The sequence below is a fragment of the Acomys russatus genome, chromosome 22 (assembly GCF_903995435.1).
Source record: "Acomys russatus chromosome 22, mAcoRus1.1, whole genome shotgun sequence".
Lineage (NCBI taxonomy): Eukaryota > Metazoa > Chordata > Mammalia > Rodentia > Muridae > Acomys > Acomys russatus.
Window position 1 is genome coordinate 25,898,542 of NC_067158.1, and position 24,505 is coordinate 25,923,046.

Here is a 24,505-nt window from a genome sequence, read left to right on the forward strand (position 1 = left end):
AGGTCCGAAAGCCAAGGCGGCGGAAGCCAATGGGGACTGTGAAGGGCGGGCCGGCCCGGCTGAGCGGAAGTGGGTCTCCGTGAGGAGGCGGCGGAGTCTTGCTTGAGCGGGTCTCTTCAGCGGCTGGTGGAGTAGGTAGGTCCTTGCTGGAGCGCATTGGCTGAGGCGTGTGGCTGGTAACCCCAGCTCCAAGTAAGGCCAGGCTTCCCGGGATGGAGGCGGCAAGTGAGGGCGCGGGGAGCGGGCGGCTTCTTGGCCTGCAGCGGAGTTGGTGCCCGCCAGTCGCGGGACCCCGCCTCTAGGGGTTGGGCGGACAGTGCTTACTCTGCCCCGGAGAGCGCGCGGGTGTCGGACGCCGGCGCGGCGCACTCAATCGGAAGTAGGAAAGTCCCTGCCTGGGGCGCCGCTCGCCCACCCATGGCCTGGCCGGTTGTACCTCTTTTTCAAACTAGAAAGGGAAACTGAGGCTCAAAGAGGCGGGGGAGGGAGGCATCCAAGGTCACTCTTTTGGCTGGGCGGGCCGATTGGAGAGCACCTGAGCTGCGTTTTTGTTCCCTGTTGGCGACGCAGCCTTTGTGTGCTGGCGCCGCCGCCCCGCCTTCTCCGGGCCTGCGAGTTTGCTGGGACACCCAAGCCGCGTGGCGGGCCCTGTGTAAGCTGGACGAGGGTTGAGGAAGCTTGCGGGCCTTGGAGCTGAGTGGGGCTTGGGGTTTCCAGAAGCCTCTTTCGACTTTACCAATGGTTAGTGAAGCCCAGCACTGCAAACTCTCGTGTTCTTCCTTCACTGCCACATCTGTGCAGGAACAGGAAACTTAGCCTGATCCTTAACCCTAAATGCAGTGGACGCCATTGTCCACCTTTCGACTGGAGAGGGAGGAGTCCAGATCTGGGCGTTTCTGCTTTTGTTTTTTAGTTGTCTTTGGCCATGGGCGCTTCCAGTCTCAATTCTTCCGTCTGGTGCTCAGTTTGGGTTGCCCAAGTGGTTGGGGAAACTGAGGTCCACAAAGGCGAGGTAGTCCGATGTCTTTAAGCCTACTATTGCACGCAGATTGACTTTAGTTCCTAGCTATGGTGAGAGGAACCCTCTCCCTCAAACCCCACCCCCACCCTGTGCTCTTTTGTTGTTTTCTCTCTCTTCCTCTCTCCCATCCTCGCCCCGCCCCGCCCCCAGGACAGGGTTTCTCTGTACAACAGCTCTGGCTGTCCTGGATTCTCTTTGTAGACCAGGCTGGCCTTGAACTCACAGAGAACCGTCTGCCTCTGCTTCCCGAGTGCTGGGATTAAAGGTGTGCTCCACCATGCCCGGCTTCTTCTTTTAAATTTTATTTTATTTTGATTTTTCGAGACAGGGTTTCTCTGTGTAGCCTTGGCTGTCCTGGACTCGCTTTGTAGACCAGGCTGGCCTCAAACTCCCAGAGATCCACCTGTCTCTGCCTCCCAAATGCTGGGATTAAAGGAGTGCACCACCACCGCCCGGCTGCTTTTTTTTTTTTTTTTAATGCAGAAAACGCCGGGGTTTAGATGTTCTTGTGAGTTCGATGTGAAATGGGTTGAAAGATATATTGCTTAAACGTGAGTCTCCTATGCTTTTCTAAAAGGCTTCCTTGTTGAACGGTTTACCACTTCTGGTGTGGGGGGTAGTTGATTTGTTTCTCCTTCTTTTTTCTTTTGTTTGTTTGTTTGTTTGAGACAAGAGTGTCTTTGTGTATCATTGGCTGTCCAGGACTCACTTTGTAGACCAGGCTGGCCTCGGACTCAACAGAGATTTGCCTGCCTCTGCATTCCACCTGCTGGGATTAAAGTAATGTGCCACCATTGCTAGGGTAGCTGACAACGTTTTTATTAGTTCCCAAATATGAATACTTTTCTTTATAGTAGGGGTTCCCATATAAACATTTTCTAAATACTTTGAAGAGTGCTTGCGACTCCAGCCCTTCAGAGACAGAAGCAGAAGGGTCAGGACTCTAAGGTCATCTTGGGCTTTACATTGGGCATGAGGTCTGGGCTACTTGAGACTCTGTCTCAAGAACAGTTTTGATTTTGTTTGCTTGTTTACGTCGTTGTTTTTTTTCCCAAGGAAAGTTGGTTTCTTGGCGACTATACTGTTTATTGCATTCCTGAACAATCAAACGGCATTGTTTTGTTGGGACTGGAGATTGAATGCAGGGCCTCACATGTTGGGCATCTTCTCTATTACTGAGCTACATCTCTGGCTCTCTTCTTATTACTATTACTATGATGTGGATCTGGCGTACCTATGTGCCATTTTGTGTGTTTGGTAATGAGAAGACAATTCCGTGAAATCAATTTCTCTTTCCACTTTTATATGGCTGCTTCTGATCAATTAATTTATCAGGCTTCTATATAGCAAATGCGTCACCTGTTGTGGTAAACCAAGTTTTACTTGAGACAGAGTCTCACTAAGTTGCCTAGGCTGCCCTTTAGCTTGCTTGATAGTCTTGGCAGGCTTTGAGTTTGGCAGTCTTCCTGATTCAGCTTCTGGTATAACTGAGTTTATGGGTTTGTAACATCAGAACCTGTAAGAATCCTATCACCAGCTGGGGTGGGTGGTGCGGTGCCGGCCTTTAATCCCAGCACAGGGGAGGCAGAGGCAGGCAGATCACTGAGTCCAAGGTCAGCCAGGGCTACACAGAAAAACCCTGTCTCAGAAAACCAAAGAAAGAATCCTACTGCCAAGCCCCTTTGTTTCCTGACAGACACTATAATTTTACATGTATTGAAAAGATTCATTTTCTCCCCCTAGATCTGAAATCCACCCCCTTTTAAAAAAAAACAACAACAACAAAGCAAAACTAGTGGCTAGTTCCTCTAATTCTAGTTACCCAAGAGGCTGAGGCAAGAGGATCACAAGTGACTGGGCTGTGGAATTAGTCCAGGGAAAGTGAACTAGCCTCACTTTCTGTGGCTGTGGGGTATTTGTGCTTGCAGAGACCAGTACTGTCTTATCATTGTTATCCATTCATCTTTGAGGCCAGGTCTCCTTAGCAGGCTTCCTGGGCAGCTCTCCCCCTCCCCAATCCATTCATATAGACAGGGTAGAGTTTGCAGGTGAGCACTGTGTCATACCTCAGCTTTTTGCAGGCATACTGGAATCTGAATTAGATCCCCCCCCCCCCAGATAGGGTTTCTCTGTGTAGCCTTGGCTGGCTTTGTAGACCAGGCTGGCCTCAAACACACAGCGATTCACCTGCCTCTGCGTCCCAAGTGCTTGAACTAGATTCTTACATATAACATATATAGCTTAGTGGTAGATCACTTGTCTAGCTTTTGCCAGGCCCTAAGTTCAAATCAAAATACGCTTCCCTCCATTCCTCCCAGTTATCTGCTTTCTAAGTGTCTAATTAACTGCATAATTTGAATGCAATTTCATTGAGAAGAAAATGCAACCTTATTTTGTTTTACCAGGTATACTAAATACAGTAGAGTGTGTGTTAACTGCTTGATTTAGAGTTAGAATTGTTAAATTAAGGAGGGTTTCCCAGTGGTAGTGGTTGCACTCCTTTAATTCCAGAACTTGGGGAGGTGAACAGAGGCAGGCGCAGATCTCTGAGTTTCAGGACAGGAAAAACTACAAAACGAATAAAAATAGCCAGCAAGCCTGAAATCCCAGCACTCAACCAGAGGTAGGCAGATGGCTATGAGTTCAAAGACAGCCAAAGCTACACTGAAAAACCCTGTTTCAAAAACAAACAAAAATGGTGGATCTTCCCACCTCAGATCTAGATTAGAAGTGAAGCTTTAAAAATGATTTAATTAAGAAACATTTTCTTCCGGGTGTGGTGATGCATGCTTTTATTTTATTTTATTTTTTTAGGTTTTTCGAGGCAAGGTTTCTTTGTAGCCCTGGCTGTCCTAGACTAACTTTGTAGACCAGGCTGGCATTAAGCTCTCAGAGATCCACCAGCCTGCCTCCAAAGGGGTCTACAGAGTGAGTTCCAGGACAGGCAATGCTACACAGAGAGACCCTGTCTAGAAAAGAAAAGGGAAACATTCCTTGAAGGTGTATCCAGACATTTGGGTTCTGTAATTCCAGATGTAGTCAAGTTGACAACCAAGAACAGCCATCACACCATGTAAAGGTGGAAGGAAGAACCAGATCCATGAAGTTATCCTCTGACCTGTACAACGCACACCATGTATGGCATGTGTGCCCATATGATACAATTCTTTTGTCTTTTTGGGGGGTGGGGTAGGGGTTGGTTTTTCAAGACAGGGTTTCTCTGTATAGCCAGGCTGGCCTCGAACTCATAGCAATCCACCTCCATCTGCCTCCCGAGTGCTAAGGTTAAAGACATGCACCAACACTGCCTGGCATAGTTCTTAATTTATTATTTATTCTGACTTAAAAACTCATTGTGTATTCCCAGCTGGCATCAAATGTGCTATGTAGACCACACTGGCCTCAGACTCCTCAGATTCCTAAGAGGCAGATTCCTCCCTCTGCTTCCCAAGTATTATGGCACTGTCATGGAAAAGGCCTTATTGTGAGTGATAGGACATCTCAAGTACCTGAAAGTGACTTAGAGTTGTACATACAATGCTTGTGTGGAGTGTTTGTTTTAGTAATGTTGATACAATAGGGAAAAGTTTGAATGTTGTAGGAAGTTGTTTGCTATTCACGGCTTCTTTGAGAAATAACAAGAAAAATCAGAAAATTAAGCTCAGCTGAACTAAGTTACAGAAGGTACATCAGTTGCTTTGTTTTAAGAGCCATAGTCATCCAGGTCTAATACTGCAGCATCCATCCTCCGTTTCACAATATTTGAATGGGGCAGACGATCTAAGGCTCATTTCCACAAACAAGCTTGCATATCATAATTTTGTTAGCCAGATAACGCTTGTAGGACACAACACATTTTTAAAAATCATCGGCAAAGTTGTCTAGTATTGTGGGCCTACAATTTCATGTTTTTATAAGGAACACATTTCTGTAACTAATTGAAGGCAGACAGAGATGAGGGCAAGTTAGAGAAAAGAGGGTAACCATATTACCTTGTGAAACTGAGAACAGAGGTGGCAACAGGAGACAGCCTACTGAAAATGTAAACTGCCTCTTGAGAGTGAAAGCAACCTGAAGTTTGTGTTCCCAATTCTCACTCATTCTGAAAGCTCTGCATGGCTCGGATTCTCTGGAGTAGTCCAGGATTATTGTGCCTGAAGTCTTCACATCCAATATTCACAACATTCTGGGGTTTTTGAGTTTTGGCCTTATGGCTTTGGCTTGCTTCTTGGTTTGGGGTATTTTGTTTTGTTTAAGATAAAGGCTCACAGGCCTTTAATCCCAGCACTCGGGAGGCAAAGGCAGGCGGATCACTGAATTCGGAGGCCAACTTGGTCTACAAAGGAGTCCAGGACAGCCAAGGCTACACACTGAAACCCTGTCTTGAAAAACAAAAACAAACAAAAAAGGGGAGGGAAAGATAAAGGCTTACTGCATAATATCCCAGGCTGGCCTCTATCTCCCAATCCTTTTGATTCAGTTTCCCAAAATCTGAGGTTACACATATATGTAACAACATGCTGTGCCTTTATTGGCTTTATGGAATCACTCTTCTGGAATGAACAGCTGGGTACCCTAGCATGAACGTTTCTCAACCTCACAGCTTTAGAAATGCCTGGCTGTCTGCCTTTTTCTAGTCATAAGTGGTCGCTGCTCTACTCTAGGTCATTTATTTATTTATTTATTTATTTAAGATTTATTTTATTTATTATGTATACAACATCCTGCCTGCATGTGGGCCTGCCAGCCAGAAGAGAACACCAGATCTTATTACAGATGGTTGGGAGCCACCATGTGGTTGCTGGGAATTGAACTCAGGACCTTCGGAAGAGCAGCCAGTGCTCTTAACCGCTGAGCCATCTCTCCAGCCCCTTATTTTGGTTTTTTGAGACAGGCTATCTGTGTAGCCTTGGCTGTTCTGGACTTGCTTTGTAGACCAGGCTGGCCTCGAACTCACAGCGATCACTTGCTTCTGCCTCCCTCAGTGCTGGGATTAAAGGTGCTACACCTGGCTCTGTCCTAGGTCGTTCAGTGTCAAAGACACTATCACCCTCAAAGTAATTTGCTCTTTCCAATGAGTTATCATGAGCATCTGTTATGTGCAAAATACTGGGGAGGTAGAAAGTAGATATAGCCCTCATATTGATGGCTTCCTTTTCACTAAAGGATGGTGGGGCCTTGGCTGAGGTCATAGTGCTGGAGGATAGTGTTGAAAGAGAGGAGTCAAGAGTTCCTTGATATACTAAATTTCCATGTTACAATTTTCTTCTAGAATAACTTCTGATTTTGGTATTAACATAACACTAAAGCGTATAGGTTGTGTTGGGTGTGGCGGCGCACGCCCATAATTCCAGCACTCGGGAGGCAGAGGCAGGTGGATCACTATGAGTTCAAGGCCAGCCTGGTCTACAACAGTCAGTCCAGGACAGCCAAGGCTAAATGGAGAAACCCTGTCTCTAAAAACAGAGAGAGAGTGCGAGAGCGCACGCGTTGTCTGCCAGGCATGGTCACACATACCTTTAATCAGCTCTCTAGAGGGACAGGAGTGGATCTCTGGGAGTTCCAGGCCAGCCAGGGGTATGTAGACCCTTTCCAAAAAACAAAACAAATGTTACGGCACACACACAAATTTAGATTCTCAGAATTTACGGAGGTAGCACGGTGGTTGAGCATGGTTAAAGCTTTGGGTTCCACTGGAAGAGAAAAACAACCCAGGGATGGGGGGAGTATGAGTTTGATATTTGTGGGTTGTGGGCATGTGACTTTTTTTTTTTTTTTTTTTTTTTTTTTTTTTTTTTTTGGTTTTTCAAGACAGGGTTTTTCTGTGTGGCCTTGACTGTCCTGGACTCCCTTTGTAGACCAGGCTGGCCTCAAACTTACTGTGATCCGATTCACCTGCCTCTGTCTCCCAAGTGCTGGGATTAAAGGCATGCGCCACCATGCCCAGCTGTGACTTTATTCTTAATCATCCTTAGTTCTTAGAAAAAATGGTGTTCTTCAGCAGTACCTGCTTTCTTAATCTGGGCACTAGAAAGAGCATACAGATAGTTCTTAGATAGCACCTCATGTTAAACACAAAGGCAATCTGATGACTCAGAACCCTTTGTGGTTGTTGAAGGTACTCTTTCATATGACCTCTAACATTTGTCTACACGTTTCCTTTCTACATCCTGAGACTGATGTGATGGATGCCCCTTAGTGCCTAGATTCTCTAGTGGAATTCAGTCTCTTGGTAAATTTTAGGGTTTTTCGCGACAGGGTTTCTCTGTGTAGCCTTGTTGTCCTGGACTCATTTTTGTAAAAACCAGGCTGGCCTCCAATTCAGAGCCCCACCCCTACCCCCAGTCCCTTGGTAGATTATAAAGGACTGGCTCCTGGGAGTTCTCTGGCTCTTGGCCTTTGTTATCTCTGAAAGAGAAAAGCCAGATTTGGAGTGATTTTTGAAGTGTGAAAAGACTCCAGGAAAGCTAGTGAAGGTAGTGAGTGGGTTAGTGGGTTTTTAGGAGACTTGGTCTCAGATTGGTAAGAAAAACATACAGGTAAGGGTGTCTGTAGCAGCCATGCTGAAGAGCCATAATATAAAATTAGGGAAGAGACTAGTGGAATAGCCAAAATATGTCTGTCACATTATTTCTCAGCATTCAGCAGATAGTCTTTCTTCTCTTTCCCCTTTTGCGTGTGTAGTGTGTGTTTGCCCATGTAGAAGCCAGAGAAGGGCACTAAGTGTCTTCCTGGATTGTCCTCCACACTTCTTTCGAAACTGAGTCTGACTAAATCTGAAGTTCTTTTTGAGCTGAGCTGGCCAGACACTGAGGTCATAGGCATGCTGCCAAGCCTGTCTTGTATGTGGGTGCTATTCACAACAAGCACTCCAATCCATGGAGCCATTTATTTCTCTAGCTCATTGTAAACACTTTTGTTACAGTCTTCTGCAGTGAGATGTGCCTAGGAGGTGGATAATGTATGTGGGGGGCACATTTTATAGATGTGCATATGTAAGTACTTCCTAAAACCAGAAGCATAAATGTACAGCAATTACAGTGGATCCAGAACAGTAAGGGTACAAATTACATAAAATGTTAAGCAAAGCATCCAGACGACTGGAAAGACTGGTAACTTTTCTGTGTGTGTTGTGGATATATGTATGAACTTTGTTTTCAACAATACAAATAGCAACATTTATCAAGTTGATATTTTTGTTTTTCAGAACTTGGAAATACTGCATATCTCTTGGCTCCAAATTATAAACCGCAGGATGAATACTGAGTGGGCGTGAGAGATTGAGAGCATTCTACCTCCCCATAAAGCTTCCTCTTCTGTGGATTGAAGCCAGAGAGCACAATGAGCACAGTAAGTCTTCTCAGCTTTTAATTTTATTACCAACATTACTTAACTACCTTGCCTCGGAGCACGTGCAAGAGGACTGTAAGCCATGTGTTACAGCAGTGGCCTCTAATTCAAGACATTGGGAAGTTGAGCTATAAAGTCTGAAAGTTGGCAATAGTCTGGGTTACACAGAGACTGTCTCTAAAAATAAAATAAATAAAAACATCTGAGGATGTGTTTCTGTTGCTTATGCACAAGGCCCTGCATTACATTTCCCAGCAGAACTGAAAAAAATCTGTTGTGGTATGCACCTATCTATAATCTGAGTAGGTGGTAAATATACCTATAATCCATTGGTACATGGAGACAGGAAGATAGAATTTCAAGTTGGCCATAGTCATACAATGAGATCAGGCCCTAGGGCTGAGAAGATAGCTCAGTGAATGAAGTACTTCCTACGCAAGAGTTTGTCCCAAGGGCATACTGGCCAGCCAATGGAGGAGAAACAGCACCAGGTTTAATGAGATATGAAGTCTCAAAAACTAAGGGCTAGAGAGATGATTTGGTGATTAGAAAGCACATTCTACTCTCCAGAGAACTCCAGTTCTGTTTTTCAGCATGGTGCTTCACAACCTCCTGTAACTGCAGATCCAGGTGATCTGCTGGCCTCTGGGCACCAGACATGCATATGGTATACGTACACACAGGCAATTAAAAAAAAAAAAAAAAAGGAGAGAGCAAAAAAAACAAAGGAAGACCCTCTACCCTTATAAATCTATTAACTACTGTTTACAGGCTTGTGAACTGGTTCAGTTGATAAAGGTTCTTTTTTTTGAGACAGGGTTTCTCTGTAACCTTGGCTGTTCTAGACTCGCTCACTTTGTAGACCAGGCTGGCCTCGGACTCAAAGTGATCTGCCTGCCTCTGCCTCCCGAATGCAGGGATTAAAGGTGTGCTCCACCACGCCCAGCTGATGAAGGTTCTTTTTTTGAACCAACGTTTGGTTCTTGGGACCCATATAGTGGAAAGAGAGAATTGATTCCTGAGTTACCCCTGACCTCCACTCATGATACAGCATTTGTTAGATCTCACACATATACACAATAAAAGATTTTTTTTGGTTTGTTTGTTTTTGGGTTTTTTTTTTTGTTTGTTTGTTTGTTGTTGTTGTTGTTGTTTTGTTTTTTGAGACAGGGTTTCTCTGTGTAGACTTGGCCATCCTGGACTCACTTTGTAGACCAGGCTGGCCTTGAACTCACAGCGATCTGCCTGCCTCTGCCTCCCAAGTGCTGGGATTAAAGGCGTGTGCCACCATGCCCGGCTTTAGATAAGCTTTTTAAAAAATTATTATGGTTACAGTGCTCTGCCTGCATGTACACCTACAGGCCAGAAGAGGGCATCAGGTAATATTATAGATGGTTGTGAGCCACCATGTGGTTGCTGGGAATTGAACTCAGGACCTCAGGAAGGGTAGTCAGTGCTCTTAACCTCTGAGCTATCTCTCCAGCCCATAAGCTTTTTTATATAAAGAATTAATCTTGGTCTGGCAAGACGTCTAATGTGCTTACTGAGAACCTGAGCTTGATCCCCAGACCTCACATGGTAGAAGGAGAGAATTGATTGATGAAAGTTGTCCTCATAGTAGCAAAAGTACATGTGTACACACAATTAAAAAAACACTTTTTTTAAATGGGCTGGTGGTGGTGGCGCATGCCTTCAATTCCAGCACTCTGGAGGCAGAGGCAAGTGGATCTCGGAGTTCGAGGCCATTCTGGTCTACAAAGAGTCCAGGGCAGCCAAAGCTACACAGAGAAACCTTGTCTCAAGGAAAAAAAAAAAAGTGAATTATCCAGGTGAGGTGGTATACCCCCTTTAATCCCAGCTTCCTGGAGACAGAGGCAGTTGGAGCTCTGAATTTCAAGACCAGCTTGGGTATACTATAAGACATATAATATGTTCTGTGTTGGGGTCTAGAGAGATGGCTCAGAGGTCAAGAGTGCAATCTGTTCTTCTAAGCTCCTGAGTTCAATTCCCAGCAACCACATGGTGGCTCAAACCATCTATAATAAGGTCTGGTGCCCTCTTCTGGTGCATAGGCATACATGCAGGCAGAACATTATATATAATAAATAATCTTTTTTTTTTTTTTTTTTTTCCTCCCCACTTAAGAGTTTTATTAAGGCATGCAGAGACAGTCTCTGGAGACACACAAGGGAAAGGGGGCGGGGCTCATGAGGGAAGAGAGAGAGCAATAAATCTTTAAAAAAAAAACTGGTAATATTGTGTTTACTTTTGAGACATGAGGTCTTTTTTTTTTTTTTTTTTTTTTTTTTTTTTTTTTTTTTTTTTTTTGGTTTTTCAAGACAGAGTTTCTCTGTGTAGCCTTGGCTGTCCTGGACTTGCTTTGTAGACCAGGATAGCCTCAAACTCACAGAGATCCACCTGGCTGTCCTGGAATTTGATTTGAATTCAGAGATCTAAGTGCCTCTGCCTTCTGAGTGCCATTGATAAGCATTTCTAAGAATGCTACTTCAAATAAATGTATAATATTTAAGGCCACTTCAGAAACATTGGAAATTTTGTCATAATCCCAAACAAAAATTCAATTTTTGTTTTGTTTTTGAGTTTTCTTTGAATGAAATTCAGATCAGTTTACAGATTTAATTTTTTTCAAGTCAGGGCTTCTCTGTGTAGCTTTGGCTATGCTGGAACAACCAGCTGTCTTCAAAACCAGCGATCTGCCTGTTCCTTATTTTTGAGGCAAGGTCTTGCTGTGTAGCCTTGGCTAGCCTAGAACTCAGAGATCCACCTGGCTGCCTCTGTGGTGCTAAAGGCAATTTTTAAAAATCAAACTTAAAGCTGGGCATAGTGGTGCACGCCTTTAATCCCAGCACTGGGAGGCAGAGGCAGGAGGATCACTGTGAGTTCGAGGCTAGCCTGGTCTACAAAGGAAGTCTAGGACAGTCAAGGCTACGTAGGAATCCTATCTCAAGCAAAAATAAATAAATAAATAAACTTACCAGACTAGTATAATCTAAGGACATACTAGTTTGATAATTATATGCTAAGCAATAATGGTAGGTATGTTACAAGTCTAGTTTATAATTAAGCCATTCTGTTTTTCTAAGAACAAAAAATGTATGTGCAGTAAAAATACTAATTACTAGTAATAGTGATTTTGAATTCAAACGGAGGTGTTATAGGTAGTGTTTGTTGGCATTGTGTGGCAAAGTGGGTTGTTTTCAGAACCAAAGCTATAGTGAACTCATATGATGCAACGTGGACAGGTGATGCATTGAGCTAACTTTAGATTTTTGTAGGTTCAGAAAACATTTTGCTATTGCAAATTTTTTTTCATAGCCTGTCTTCTCCCATTCAGTTAATGTGACTATCTATGGGACTGTAAACCATAGTTGGGTTTTTATTTTCTGTTTTTCTTTTTGTTTTTTTAATACTTATTTTATGTTAGTTGAGGTTGGGTCTCACTGTATAGCCTTGTCTGGTCTTGAACTTCCTATATATAGACCAGAGTGCTTTTGAACTTACATAGATCCTCCTGCTTGATACCTTAAGTGTTGGACTAGAGGTGATCCATAGTTTAAGAAGCTATGGTTTGGCAGGGTGTGGTGGTGCATGTCTTTGATCCCAGCACCTGGATTGCTGTGAGTTCAAGGCCAGCCTGGTTTACAAAGCCAGTCAGAACAGCCTGTTTGGGGAGAAAAAAGAAGATGCAGTAGCAGTAATGGCTATGGTCTAAAGAAGGGTACCTAAATTAGGCCCTTTGCTTTCCATTTTACAGAGCACCTTGAAGGTTGCACATATGACCCAATCTCAGAGCAAGTGTTTTGAAACAGTAAGAGTTTTGTTTTGGGGGTTGGGGATTTAGCTCAGTAGGCCCTGGGTTTGGTCCTCAGCTCTGGAAAAAAAGACAAAATTAAGAGTTTTGTTTTATTTGGTTTAGTTTGGTTTTTGAGACAGGATTTATCTAGCCCTGGCTGTCCTCCAGAAACTCTCTTTATAGACCAAGCTGGCCTCAAACTCACAGCGATCCACCTGCCTCTGCCTCCCCAATTGAATCAAAGGCATTCCTCTACGACGCCCAGCCAAACCATAGCTCCTTAAACTATGCACCACCTTTAGTCCAACACTTTTGGGGACAAGCCTGTCTCTGCCTCTCTGAGTGTTGGGATAAAAGCCCTGCTGTGATATAACCTGTTAATCCTAGCATTTCTAGGGGCACATACAGGTGGATCTCTTGTTCTAGGACAGCCAGGACTACACAGCAAGACCTTTAACCCCAAATAAACACTGCATTTCTTTTCTTGTTTTAGTTTTTTTTCTTTATGCTCTTGAGATGCCACAAGTTTTGTGGGGATGGAGTACACGTGACCGTGTGTCTGAGTCTGTTGGTTTTCTTGCTCTTTCCTGAAACCGTGTCAACTCCAGAGCTCATGCAACTGCTTCTCTCCCCTCTTGATGACTTTAGCGAAATCCTCAAAGAAAGCGGCGTGGTGGAACAGTAAGTTCCAGACAAACCCAGAAGCGAACTCGGGAAACAACTTCAACCCCTGAGATCTCCGTGGAAGCAGAACCCATAGAACTTGTGGAAACTGGTAAGAGAGCCAAGAATACTGGACTGTAATGTGTAAAGTGGACACAGTATGGTATAGTGGGTATGTTTGTGAATTGGACCCATTTGGTGCCTATTAATGCCAGTTGTGAGGTGTCATGGGAAGTCACACCTTTCAAATTAAAAAAATTTTAAGCCATATCTTTCTTTTCAGGTTTTCTTTGTGTGTGAGTGCTCTATCTGCAAGTACACTTGCACGTCAGAAGATCCCACATGGTTGTGAGCCACCGTGTGGTTGCTGGGAAAACTCAGGACCTTTGGAAGAGCAGACAGTGCTCACATAACCACTGAGCCATATTTCTCCAGCCCCCACACCTTTGTTTTTCCTTCCCATTTTATGTGTATGAGTGCTTTGCTGCTTTTGTGTGTCTGGTGTCCACAGAGGCTAGAAGACATATTTCCTGGTACTGAAGTTACAGCTGATTGTGAGCTGTCCTGTGGGTGCTGGGAATTGAGCTTGAGTCGTTTTACAAGAATAGCAAGTAGTCTTAACGCCTGAACTTTCTCTCTAGCTCCAGGTCACACTTCTGAGCCTGTGACTTCTGTGATAGTATATTATAGGGCAAGTTGAATTTATGCCATAAATCCTTTGGGACCATGTGTGGCAAATTGTACCTTACAAATGTTTATTGGAAGCTCTTGTACTTTGTTTATATGTATGTGTAATCTTAGACTTAACTGCTTTTTGAAGCTTATAGCTACAATGAGTAAAGCTGCCCCTTTCTGTATTGTGGATCATCATGGGTTTTGAAGCAGCCACTTGGCTCATCAACTTCACCCTGCTTAAGCTTGATGAAATACTTGAGTTTCCTCTTTTGGTTTGCATTATGACAAAACTTCTAAAGAAGACAAACTTGTCAACAGAGCTGTCATTGTTAAACTTCGGTTAGGCAGAGACCAGATTGTATTTTTTCTTCTGCCTACTCAGGGAGTATCAGGTAGCTTGGATAAAGCCCTTTTGCTATGTTTTTTTATAACTCACACCCAAGAACTGATTTTAAATAGAAGCAGTGGCGTATGGACATAGATATGGTAGAATACTTGTTTAATGTGCCCTTAGCACTGCAAAGAAAAGAAAACAATGATTAAGAGGTTATATATAGCAGGGAATAGGAACTTTTCAACCATCACATACGATGGTTTCTTGGACTTCCCAGGGTACTATTCATGCTTTTTGGTCTCAGTTTCACTTTTACAGTGAATTCCTCTAAACCCTCACTCTTTGCCTACAGATAAGGGTTCTGGGATTAAAGGCATGTATCACCACGCCCAGTGATCATACTTTTTAATGTTAATAGTAATCAGGAGAAAATATTTGTATATGGTTTTGCATGCCCTCCCTAATTAATGAAATTGCCGTGCCTGGGCGTGACTATGGTGTGAAACCAATCAGTTGTCCTTATGTGTACCCCCCCCCCCCCAGAACCCCTATAGGCTTATATAGCCCACTTAGCAAAATGCTGGAGGGGCACTTTTTAGCTATCATTTTTCAAAAGTTTTGATTTTTCTCATTGTGTCAGGGTTTATACTTTGATACAGGTCTATACTATGTTTGTAATACCAACCAAGCTTAAGGAGTGCAGTCTTACTATCCTAATATTTCCTGAATTGCTTTATTTTGAAGCTGGAGATGAAATTGTGGACCTCACTTGTGAATCTTTAGAGCCTGTGGTTGTGGACCTGACTCACAATGACTCTGTTGTGGTAAGCATTTGACTGAGAGTTGGCTGTTTGAGTGGGAGTCCTTGGCCCATATCTGTATCTAAAGAAAGCCTGGGTCACTGGTCAGGGTTGGAAAAATTGTGAAGGGGGCTGGAGAGATTTCTCAGAGTTTAAGGGCACTGGCTGCTCTTCCAGAGGACCTGGGTTCAGTTTCTGCACCCACATGGTAACTCATAACTGTTTGTAACTCCAGTTCCCAGCTACCAGAGCACTCTTCTAGGCTCTGTTGGCACCAGGAACACTGTGCAGGCAAAACAACCATGTACATAAAATAATTGTTAAGGGGTTGATTGGAATCCCTAATGAGAGATGTGTCAGGAAAAGTACTTCTGTAGGTTTTGTCTCCTGTGGACTAGATCTGCTTGACTCTTGACAGCAGCAGTCCCTGATTGCATAGTTCCAAATGTAAACATGGGGATGCTCCTGTGAAATGGGATAAGCTGCCAGTGTTGGTGCAGTATATATTAAGAGAGACCTGTTCAGGTGTCTTGCCTTGTATGAAGTGTGGTGCTTGGTGATGTTCTTACACCTTTGGTCTGAAGGGAATGGGAATGTTGACTCTGTTCTGCCATTGTATTTCAGAAATAGTTGCTAATAAACATGGCTCCAGGGAAAGCAGCTACCCTGTCTTAACACCTGCTCCCACAGCTCTTTCCTGACTTCAGGGAACTTGAGAGGCTGTGTGTACTCCATGTACAGGCTACTAGAACTAAGGCCTAGTCTGCTCAAGCGTATTAGAAGTTATATCTGGTAGACTTGTCCATGGTATTGGCATACTCCTACACACACACACACACACACACACACACACACCTACCTTATTTTATGTGTCTCTTGGGATATGGCCAACTCATTGGTGAGCATCCTATGGACAAGTTTCCACTTTAAACAGCTTTTGATGGCAGTGTGTTAGGCCTGAAGCTGTGGAATAGAGGTAGCACCACCTCGAACAGCATTGGACAAATGTGTAGTAGTTGGTACTCAGAAAAGGACTGCATGGTAGGAGACAGAAGTGCTGTCTGAAAGGTTTGAAGTTCTTAGTGAGTGATTAGCAACAAAGCTGTCAGAACAAAGAGCCCAGCAGTGTTTCCTGTCTTTCCCTCTCTTTTTGTTGTTGTTTTTGGATACAGGGTCTCTATGTAGCCCTGGCTGTCCTAAAGCTCAGTCTGTAGACCAGGCTGCTTCAAACTCAGATGGCCTGCCTCTGCCTCTAAAGTGCTGGGATTAAAGGTGTGTACCACCACTGCCACTTGGCAGTGCTTCCTCTTAAAACCTTTGAGAGTAAGGTTTCTCTCAGAAGCATTAAGATAACAAGACAGGGGCTGGAGAGATGGCTCAGCGGTTAAGAGCACTGGCTACTCTTCCAGAGGTCCTGAGTTCAATTCCTAGCAACCACATGGTAGCTCACAACCATCGATAATGTAATCTGATGCCTTCCTCTGGTGTGCAGGTGTACATGCAGGCAAAAATACTGTATACGTAATTTTTTTTTTTTTTTTTGGTTTTTTGAGACAAGGTCTCTCTGGGTAGTCTTGGCTGTCCTAGACTCACTTTGTAGACCAGGCTGGCCTCAAACTCACAGCGATCCGCCTGCCTCTGCCTCCCAAATGCTGGGATTAAAGGCGTGTGCCACCACCGCCCGGCGTAATAGATTTTTTTAAAAAAGAAAGAAATAAATCAATAGGTGGTCCTGATGTCACCCCTGGTATTCTCACAAAATCTATGGTGAGTTCAGGGGACATTGGCCCCCCATGTAACCAATGGCTTCTCTAGAAATGGACTAGAACTGTCTGAAATAATCAGGAGTAGGTTTAATTTAATTGGCTGCCTCTACAAAAGTATATACGTTGATTCTTGCTGTTAGTCCTTGTCAACTCCCTAAAGTTCTATAAAGAGCTTAATTTAGTGCCTTAGCTAAAGCTATGCTCCAGTTGCTGACTAATGCTGGGAGGTGGCACCTAGTCCTTTTTCTTCTTCTCCTTTCTCTTATCTCAGGGCAATAGAAATAGACACAGTTTATTGAGGGAGAGCATTTTCAAGGATGGGAAACAGGGAAAGGGCCCCAAATCTCTGATCTTGAGTACTCAGCATCTACCCATAATGTGCTTGGCCAAGGCCTGACAAGAGAGCTGGATTCCATTTCCAAGAAGACAGTGATCTTCTGCTGGGTAGAACATTTCCCTGTCCATGGCTTTGTCTAGACTGCTTTTGCTACACAGGTTACTTCCTTGGGCTTGCCTGCTTTTCCACATTGATTTAGGCTCCATGCTCTGGCCCTGCTATTAAAACTTTTAAGGACAGCAATGAGTAGAGGAGTCTCTGAGAGAGCCTGCAATAGGAATAGTGGGGATGAGGGAACTCTCTTGACAGTGAACAGGCAAGAATTTAGGCAAAAGTCCAACAATAGTACTGTGGAAACAGGAGGCTTGGGTTCTTGTTTCAGATTTACTTTTGGATTTGTTAAAGAAATTACCTCATGCATATCCCAGCCATAAAAGAATTGTTTGGGTTTGGTAGCTTTTTTTCCAATCACTCTCCATTTGTAATTGATTATAATGAATCATCAAAGGCCATTAATTTGATTAAATTACTAATATTAACTAAATACACAGACAAGCATATTTGTTAGGTATCCTGAACAGTAGGTTGACCTTAGACTCCTACTGGAGCAGAGTAAGAGGTGGGTCATTGAGGTGAGCTTGCTGATCCCATCAAAAGCTGTTAGACAGCTTAAGCTTAAGTTGACTACACTGATTGATCCTTTTTATTTCTAGAATAGGAATTCCTGAACACCTGATTTAGGGGAAGTTTTCATTATATCCTGAATCCTGTTAAAGATTAAACTGTAAGCAGATTCCTGTGTGGTGTTCCAGCTCTTAGAGGAGTCCAAAGCCCCAAAGCGTTAAAAGAAATGAGAAAAAGTAGTGAGAGTCCCTCAGCCCGGGGTCTGGGGATTCAATTTGGGGCTCCACACAAGGTGTGAAAGTACCTTTTTCACTGAGCTTTATTCCTAGTTTGCAGTGGTATGGTGGTGAAGTGTTGTGGTATAGCCTTTGATCCTAGCATGTGGGAGGTAGAAGCAGGAGGTGAATTTGCCCGACAGGGGATAATACAATTAGAGTCTGCCTCAAGAAAGAAAAAAGGGGACAGTCAAGGCTACACAGAAACCCTTTCTCAAAAAACCAAAAGAGAAAAAAGAAAAAGCTGGGCGTGGTGGCGTGCGCCTTTAATCCCAGCACACGGGAGAATCATTGTGAGTTCCAGGCCAGCCTGATATACAGAACAATTCCTGGATAGCGAAGACCAACAGAAACCTGTCTTGAAAAACAAAAAGAAAAAACAAACAAAAAAAGGGCTGGAGAGATGGCTCAGAGATTAAGACACTGACTGCCCTTCCAAAAGTCTTCAGTTCCCAGCAACTACACGGTGGCGCACAGCCATCTATAATGTGATCTGATGCCGTCTTCTGGCCTTCAGGTGTATACATAATAAATAAATGTATTTATTTTATTTTATTTGGTTTTTCGAGACTGGGTCTCTCTGTGTAGCCTTGGCTCTTCTGGACTCCTTTTGTAGACCAGGCTGGCCTCGAACTCACAATGATCCATCCACCTGCCTCTGCCTCCCAAGTGCTGGGATTAAAGGTGTGCGCTACCACGACCGGCTATAAATAAAAAATTTTTTTAACGTAAAAATATTTTGATAACTTTTCCCTTCATTTATTCAAATGGGAAATCTCGCTGATTTGTAGTGACAAGCCAGTTAAGCTCACTGTGGTGCATTCTCTTGGGTTTGGTCTTGTATCTCTGTGTTTCTCAGTAAGATCTGCAGTCTGTCTGTCTTGCCCTTAGTGTCTTATACTTCAACAAGGTCTCATTACCCCAGGCTAGCCACACATTTTTTAATACTCTTGCTCCTTGGAGACAGAGTCTCTGTATAGCTTCGGCTATTCTGCAACTCTGTAGGCTGGCTAGCCTTGAACTCATAGAGACTCGCTTATAGAATTGTGTTACCACAACTAGCGTTTCCCCCCTTCCATTTATACATATTCCTTACAGAGTTGGGGGTTCATATTGATATGCTTTAAATTATTTGGAAAGGGCTGGACGTGGTGGTACACACTTTTAATTCCAGGACTCTTGGAGTCAGAGGCAGGATAGCCATAGCTAGAGAGTAAAGAGAAAATTAAGATAGAAATTGGGGCATACTTTTATATTTTGCATTTATTTATTTATTTATTTATTTATTTATTTATTTTGGTTTTTCGAGACAGGGTCTCTCTGTGTAGCCTTGGCCATCCTGGACTCACTTTGTAGACCAGGCTGGCCTCGAACTCACAGCGATTCGCCTGCCCCTGCCTCCCGAGTGCTGGGATTAAAGGCGTGCGCCACCATGCCCGGCTGCCTTTTATTTAATTTTAAAATCTCACTTTTGTTGCAGTTACTGTTAAAATAATTAAAATAATTGTGTGTTGTTGTTGCTGTTGTTGTTGTTTTGTTTTGTTTTTTTCCCCTGTTCTGTAGAATGTTTAACATATGGAAGGGGGTAGGTGGTTAGATGGCATTAAAAAAAACTAGACTAGGCCAGTACTCGGGAGACAGAGGCAGGCAAATCTCTGAGTTTGAGGCCAGCCTGGTCTATAAAGCAAGGCCAGGACAGCCAGGGCTCCAGGGCTCTGTTACATAGAGAAACTTAGACTTAGGTACCATGCTTGATTCTGGAGTAACTCATGACCTACTAGTGTCAGCCTTAGCAGGGCAGCTTCTGTGTCTGCTGCTCTAGACTAAAGAGCAGGAGATGGAATCCACCCCTGCACTAGTATCTTTAGGCCCAAGGACACAGTGAAATGGGCTGAGCCCTGTCAAATAATGTGTGGAAACTGACCTTGGGGACTTGAGACAGGGTTTCTCTGTGTGACCCTGGCTATCTTCGATCCCCCTTTCCCCCCCCACCCCCAATCTGTCTCTAGACCTGCCTGTGTCTCCTGAGTGCTGGTATTAATGGCTTGCCACCACCACAGCTGCTATAATGAAGGGTATGACAGTATTGCACAGGAGTGGACAGGGTTGTTTATGGTTTATACTATTCCAAAATGGTGTCTCCTGTGTGGTAAAAAACGAAAGAATACTTAAGCCATTCCTCCCTTGGCTTGATTGTTCCTCTTATCCAGAATGTGGAAATGATCTGATTGAATTGGTAGAATTATCGGTGTACAGACTGGATGTGGTGGCTGACACCTCAAGTCCAGCACTTTGAAAGTGAAGACAGATGGATCAGAATTCTAAATCATCTTCAGCTACATTGATACACGTTCTGAGCCACCAAATAAGTATCCAATTCTTGTTAAAAAGACTGACTCAATAGCCAGGCAAGGTGACACCACGCCTGTACTACCAGCAGTCAAGGAGGCAGAGGCCGGTGGATTGCTGTGAGTATGAAGACAGCCAAGGCTACCCAGAAAAACCTGTCTTGGGGGGACGGGTCAACTAATTGCTCTTTTATAATGTTGGCTGTAGGTGACAATGAGCTTTGCTGATTTGTTTTCTAAATCAGCCCAATGAGGTGGGCTTGGCCTCTGCTTTTGTGAACAGGATATAACTTCCTCCAGAATAACCCAACCTCTTTGGTCATGTACAGGTCCTATTTAGGTGGTGGTATTTAGGCTCCAAGCATGTTGGCTCATAGGAGACATTGACCTAGAGATGACACAACTGGCCTGTAGAGTTAAACGCCATTTCCTTTCCCTGGGGGTAAGAGACGACTGGGAGCCCAACAGGGTTCTGAGAGAGTCATGCATATATTATAAGCAAGATGTGTGTTTGTCAGATAAAATACCAGGATTATAACATGTTCTTTTTCTTTCCCCCCTCTTCAGATTGTTGAAGGTGAGTAGTTTTATTTCCTTTTTCCATGGGTTTAACAAAAAATTGTTGTACATGAAAGCCACAGCATTGCAGGCTTTGTTAGACTGTCCTTTGAAGATTTTAAGGCAGGAGGATGATGCCTTTGGTCAGACCTGTTGGTTTTACTGAAAATCTCCATCCATGGTTCCAGGGGCTGAACTTTCTCCTGAGAATGAAAATGAGTGGCCTCTGGGCCTGGGCAGGACCTCCTGGGGGGTAGAGCTAGAATGGTGGCAGTTTTTCTCTGGAGGTCTCAAGGAGAGGGAGAGTCTTCAGAGGCACTAGGGTAAGATGGTGAAGATGGCTAAAAATGTGACTTTTTTCTTAGAAAGGAGAAGGCCAAGGAGGAATGGCAGGAGATTGCGTCAAGACCACACTGACAGCTGTGTGGTGAGCAGTGATGATGAGGAACTATCTAGGGACAAAGATGTGTATGTGACTACCCATACTCCTGGAAGCACCAAGGATGAAGGAACTACAGGACTCAGGTGACTGTGCTCTGCTGCTGTTGTGTTGAGTGGAGGCCAGGGTTTGTAGATAACTGCACTTGCCCTCGGGTATGTAAGCTCTAGAACAAGTATCTGCCTAGTAGCTAGGCATACTTGGTATGCAGGGCTGGGTGCAACTGTCTGCATAGGATAAACCAATGGACAGCTAGCCAGAATAGCAAACAGACACACCCACAGTGACCAGGGTTGTTACAGGTGCCACTAGCAAGAATGCTGGAGGTGAAGGAGGTGGGCGAGCCTAGTTGTCCCACATCTTTTCTTCCAGACCTGTACTCTCTCATCCTGTTTTTCATGAACATTCCAGCCCAACCCTTGAAGCAGTTAATTCCCCTCCAAGTTTTTTGGGTGCCTGTCCTAAGTCAGCAGGAGAGGAGAGATTTGAGAGAAGATATGGGCTGCATATATGAAGTTACTTTACAAGGTGTAATCGAGTATTTGAGTTTACTTAGAGACTGATGCAAAGCACTGTGATTTTAGGCCCTCGGGTACTGTCAGTTGTCCGATCTGCATGGATGGATACTCTGAGGTAAGTAACTTTGTTGTCTCACCTTTTGGTTTTACCCTACTTCACTCAAAAGAACTTGGAGGATCTGTGCCTTATGTGGAATTTGATGCCTGTCACAAGGCTAACTACAAATGAATGTGTCAAAGTAGATTGTGCCAGTTGCAGGTGGGCCCTGTACATTTTATGTTTAGCCTGTGTGCAAATTGATCTTTCCCATCCTAGCCCTAACTAGAAGCTGCTGATTGTTGCTTCAACCCATCACCTCTTTATAAGGCTGCAGCTGGGAACATCCTGTCTGCTGTCTGTCCTACAGAGGCAGCATTTGCTTCTCTGAGACTGTTGTACAGGCTTCTTTTGCCTTTTCTGGTATAACCCAGCCCTTATTTGTTTGTTTGTTTATTTATTTATTTATTTTTAAACTAGTTTCCTGGGTGAAGGGTGAGTTAGGATATTGGGGACAAGAGATACTTTAAAGCTGTTCCTTTTAATGTTTTCTAGATTGTGCAGAATGGGCGTCTCATTGTTTCTACAGAATGTGGCCATGTCTTCTGTAGCCAGTGCCTCCGTGATTCCCTTAAGAATGCTAACACTTGCCCAACCTGTAGAAAAAGGATCAGCCATAAACGGTACCACCCCATTTATATATGAAATGTGCAGAACTGCTCAGGATAGACCAATGAATGGACAACCGAGCTGGTTTTTCTGCATGGTATCTGCCACCAGTTTCCTGAGCTCAAAAGACTTTCAAAACTCAATGTCTGGTGTAAACTGCTCTTTTGTTTTCCAACCCCTTAGATCTGTTTTGTTATCTGCAGTTTGATGCTATGGAGCAGGATCCAGGGATCCTCCCAGGTCAGCTCAGCATCTCTGCCCCTGTGGGAGGTCTGAGTCCAGAGTAGGAGAAAAGGAGTCAGGCATATTGGAGTTGAGCATCATAACTCCAGCCTCTTTATGGAGCTTACATGTTAGCCAAGAAGTTTCCCTATTGGGAAAGTTTGCCCCACCTCTTCTGGGTGCAGAACCTTCCCAAGGAATATGCCAGTTAGGTATTCTGCCTGCCACATAGTGACCTGGCCAGACAGTCCATCCGGTCCAAGGATCCCAATACAGATGCTGTCACTGAAAAGCCCAGCTGGTGGACTTATTTTTCCTTTCCTTGAGAGCAGAGGTGATCCATGATTCTACCTGCACCTTATCATTGATGTGCAGTGTTTTCTGCAAATCAAGAGACCCTCTGCAGGGCAACCTTGTTTCCTAAGAATGAGAAAGTGCAATAAAACCCATTCTTCACCTGCTCTTCAGCAACCCAGAAGATGTACCACTGCTAGTATCCTCAGCTCAGTGTTGCCTGTGGGAGCAGTGTCCATCCCACCCCATCTCTGCTCACCAACTGTTCTCAGGAACCCTACCCATGCTCCAAAATTCTTTGCCTGGCACAGAACATTCAAGGCCAATAGAACAAGCAAGTGTTTGTGTGTCCTCTCTTTTCTGCTATGATCTGTCCTGTGTTGTCTACAATGCCCTCCATCCCTCAGTTTTTTTGTTCCCACTGCCTAATGTCTGCCCAAGCATAGATACCAGGAGGTGGTAGCAGTAACAGTGGCCTTATCAGCTGTTCACTTCCATGCTTTTACCTAAGTCACTGTTGCCCCTTGTTTTGAAGGTGTTGCCCTACTCAACCTGCCACTGCCCTGGCTTTCCCACACCTCTTGAGTAGTTAGACATTTCCAAAGCTGCTCTTCTGGCCAGGTGAGCTTTGGTCCTTTGGACTTTTGACTGCTCTGTAGGTTTTGGTCAGCAAAGCGTGGCGCCTCTTCCTCCCCGTGGGACCACATAACAATCTCTGCTCCACTCTATGTGTGGGGGCCTCTGGTGCTCTCGAGGCAGTGAGGTGGTAAATTGCCCCTGGGGACAAGGCACAGGGTGGCTTATAGAAGATAGGCCTTGAATGCCAGCCTGCCTCCACCTCCACACTACTTCCTCAGAGGGCTTCAAGCCAAACCAATAGCCTTTTTGTGTGAAACATCTTTGAGGTGGGAAAGGGACCAGTGAAGCTTTGCTAGCAATAACTGTCAGTATACTGTTCTGAAGGAGCAGGGACTCAGCACAGAATTCACTTTAAATGGAGCTGAAGGAGTGTCCCTCCTCTGTGTGAAAAGAGAATAGTTTTATTCTTCATTCTGACGTTTTAACTGTTTGACTTCCAGTTTGTTTGAATGAGAGTAATAATTTTTTTTTACATGGACTCAGAGGGTAGGAGCATTAGCTGTCATCATTGTGATGTGTGGTCTGTGCCCTCCTCTTGGATGTCACAGCCATTGAGTTCCCTGTAGGCCTCATGGACTTGCTCTTGTTAGTTCTAATGACAGCCAGATTTCAAGGAGACAAGGCAACCATGCAGCCACTTCACCGGTAAATATGGTGACACCCACTTAAAAATTCTTCTTAAAGACAGTTTTATGAAGTTGATCATAAAGTTATATTGCTTCATCCTAAATTAAATTGGTTGTACTAATCAGAAACTGCATCAATAGGAAAAGGTTAATAAAGGAAAAAAATCCCTTTCCTTTTTCCTTAATGTATATAGTTTATCTCTTTCTTTGTTACATTTAAACTATGCTCATGGGTATCAAGTCTGTTTTGGACTCCTGCTAGTATTAAAATGGAAATAAAACAATTTGAACCAAGTATCTTTCATTCATTAATTGCTTTTTGGAACTTTTTACCTTAAGTTGTGTGCTGTTGTTTCAATGATTTGTACCTGGTGTGGGCGGGGGAATTTCAGCTTATCCAGAAGGCAGCTTTCATAGAACCATATCCTAGGCCCGGCAAATGTCTGAGAATAGCTTACACTGAGAGGTGTTGCTGCCTGGAAATGAAAGTTAGAGA

General features: G+C 44.0%; 1 protein-coding gene across 1 annotated transcript; it reads left to right on the plus strand.

Annotated features, from left to right (window-relative positions):
• Rnf4 (ring finger protein 4) lies at positions 1 to 24,304 on the plus strand. The gene is made up of 8 exons (XM_051165360.1): positions 1 to 135; positions 8,229 to 8,371; positions 12,834 to 12,960; positions 14,602 to 14,681; positions 20,575 to 20,584; positions 20,931 to 21,090; positions 21,589 to 21,637; positions 22,115 to 24,304. The coding sequence occupies exons 2-8, from the start codon at positions 8,363 to 8,365 to the stop codon at positions 22,262 to 22,264; spliced, it is 585 nt and encodes a 194-aa protein (XP_051021317.1). The 5' UTR covers positions 1 to 135; positions 8,229 to 8,362; the 3' UTR covers positions 22,265 to 24,304.
• The last annotated feature ends 201 nt before the right edge of the window (positions 24,305 to 24,505 follow it).

Coding starts and splice junctions, on each gene's coding strand:
- Rnf4 (XM_051165360.1), top strand. Junction 21,091..21,588: donor GAAGGAACTACAGGACTCAG/GTGACTGTGCTC, acceptor CTGTGATTTTAG/GCCCTCGGGTACTGTCAGTT. Junction 21,638..22,114: donor GCATGGATGGATACTCTGAG/GTAAGTAACTTT, acceptor AATGTTTTCTAG/ATTGTGCAGAATGGGCGTCT.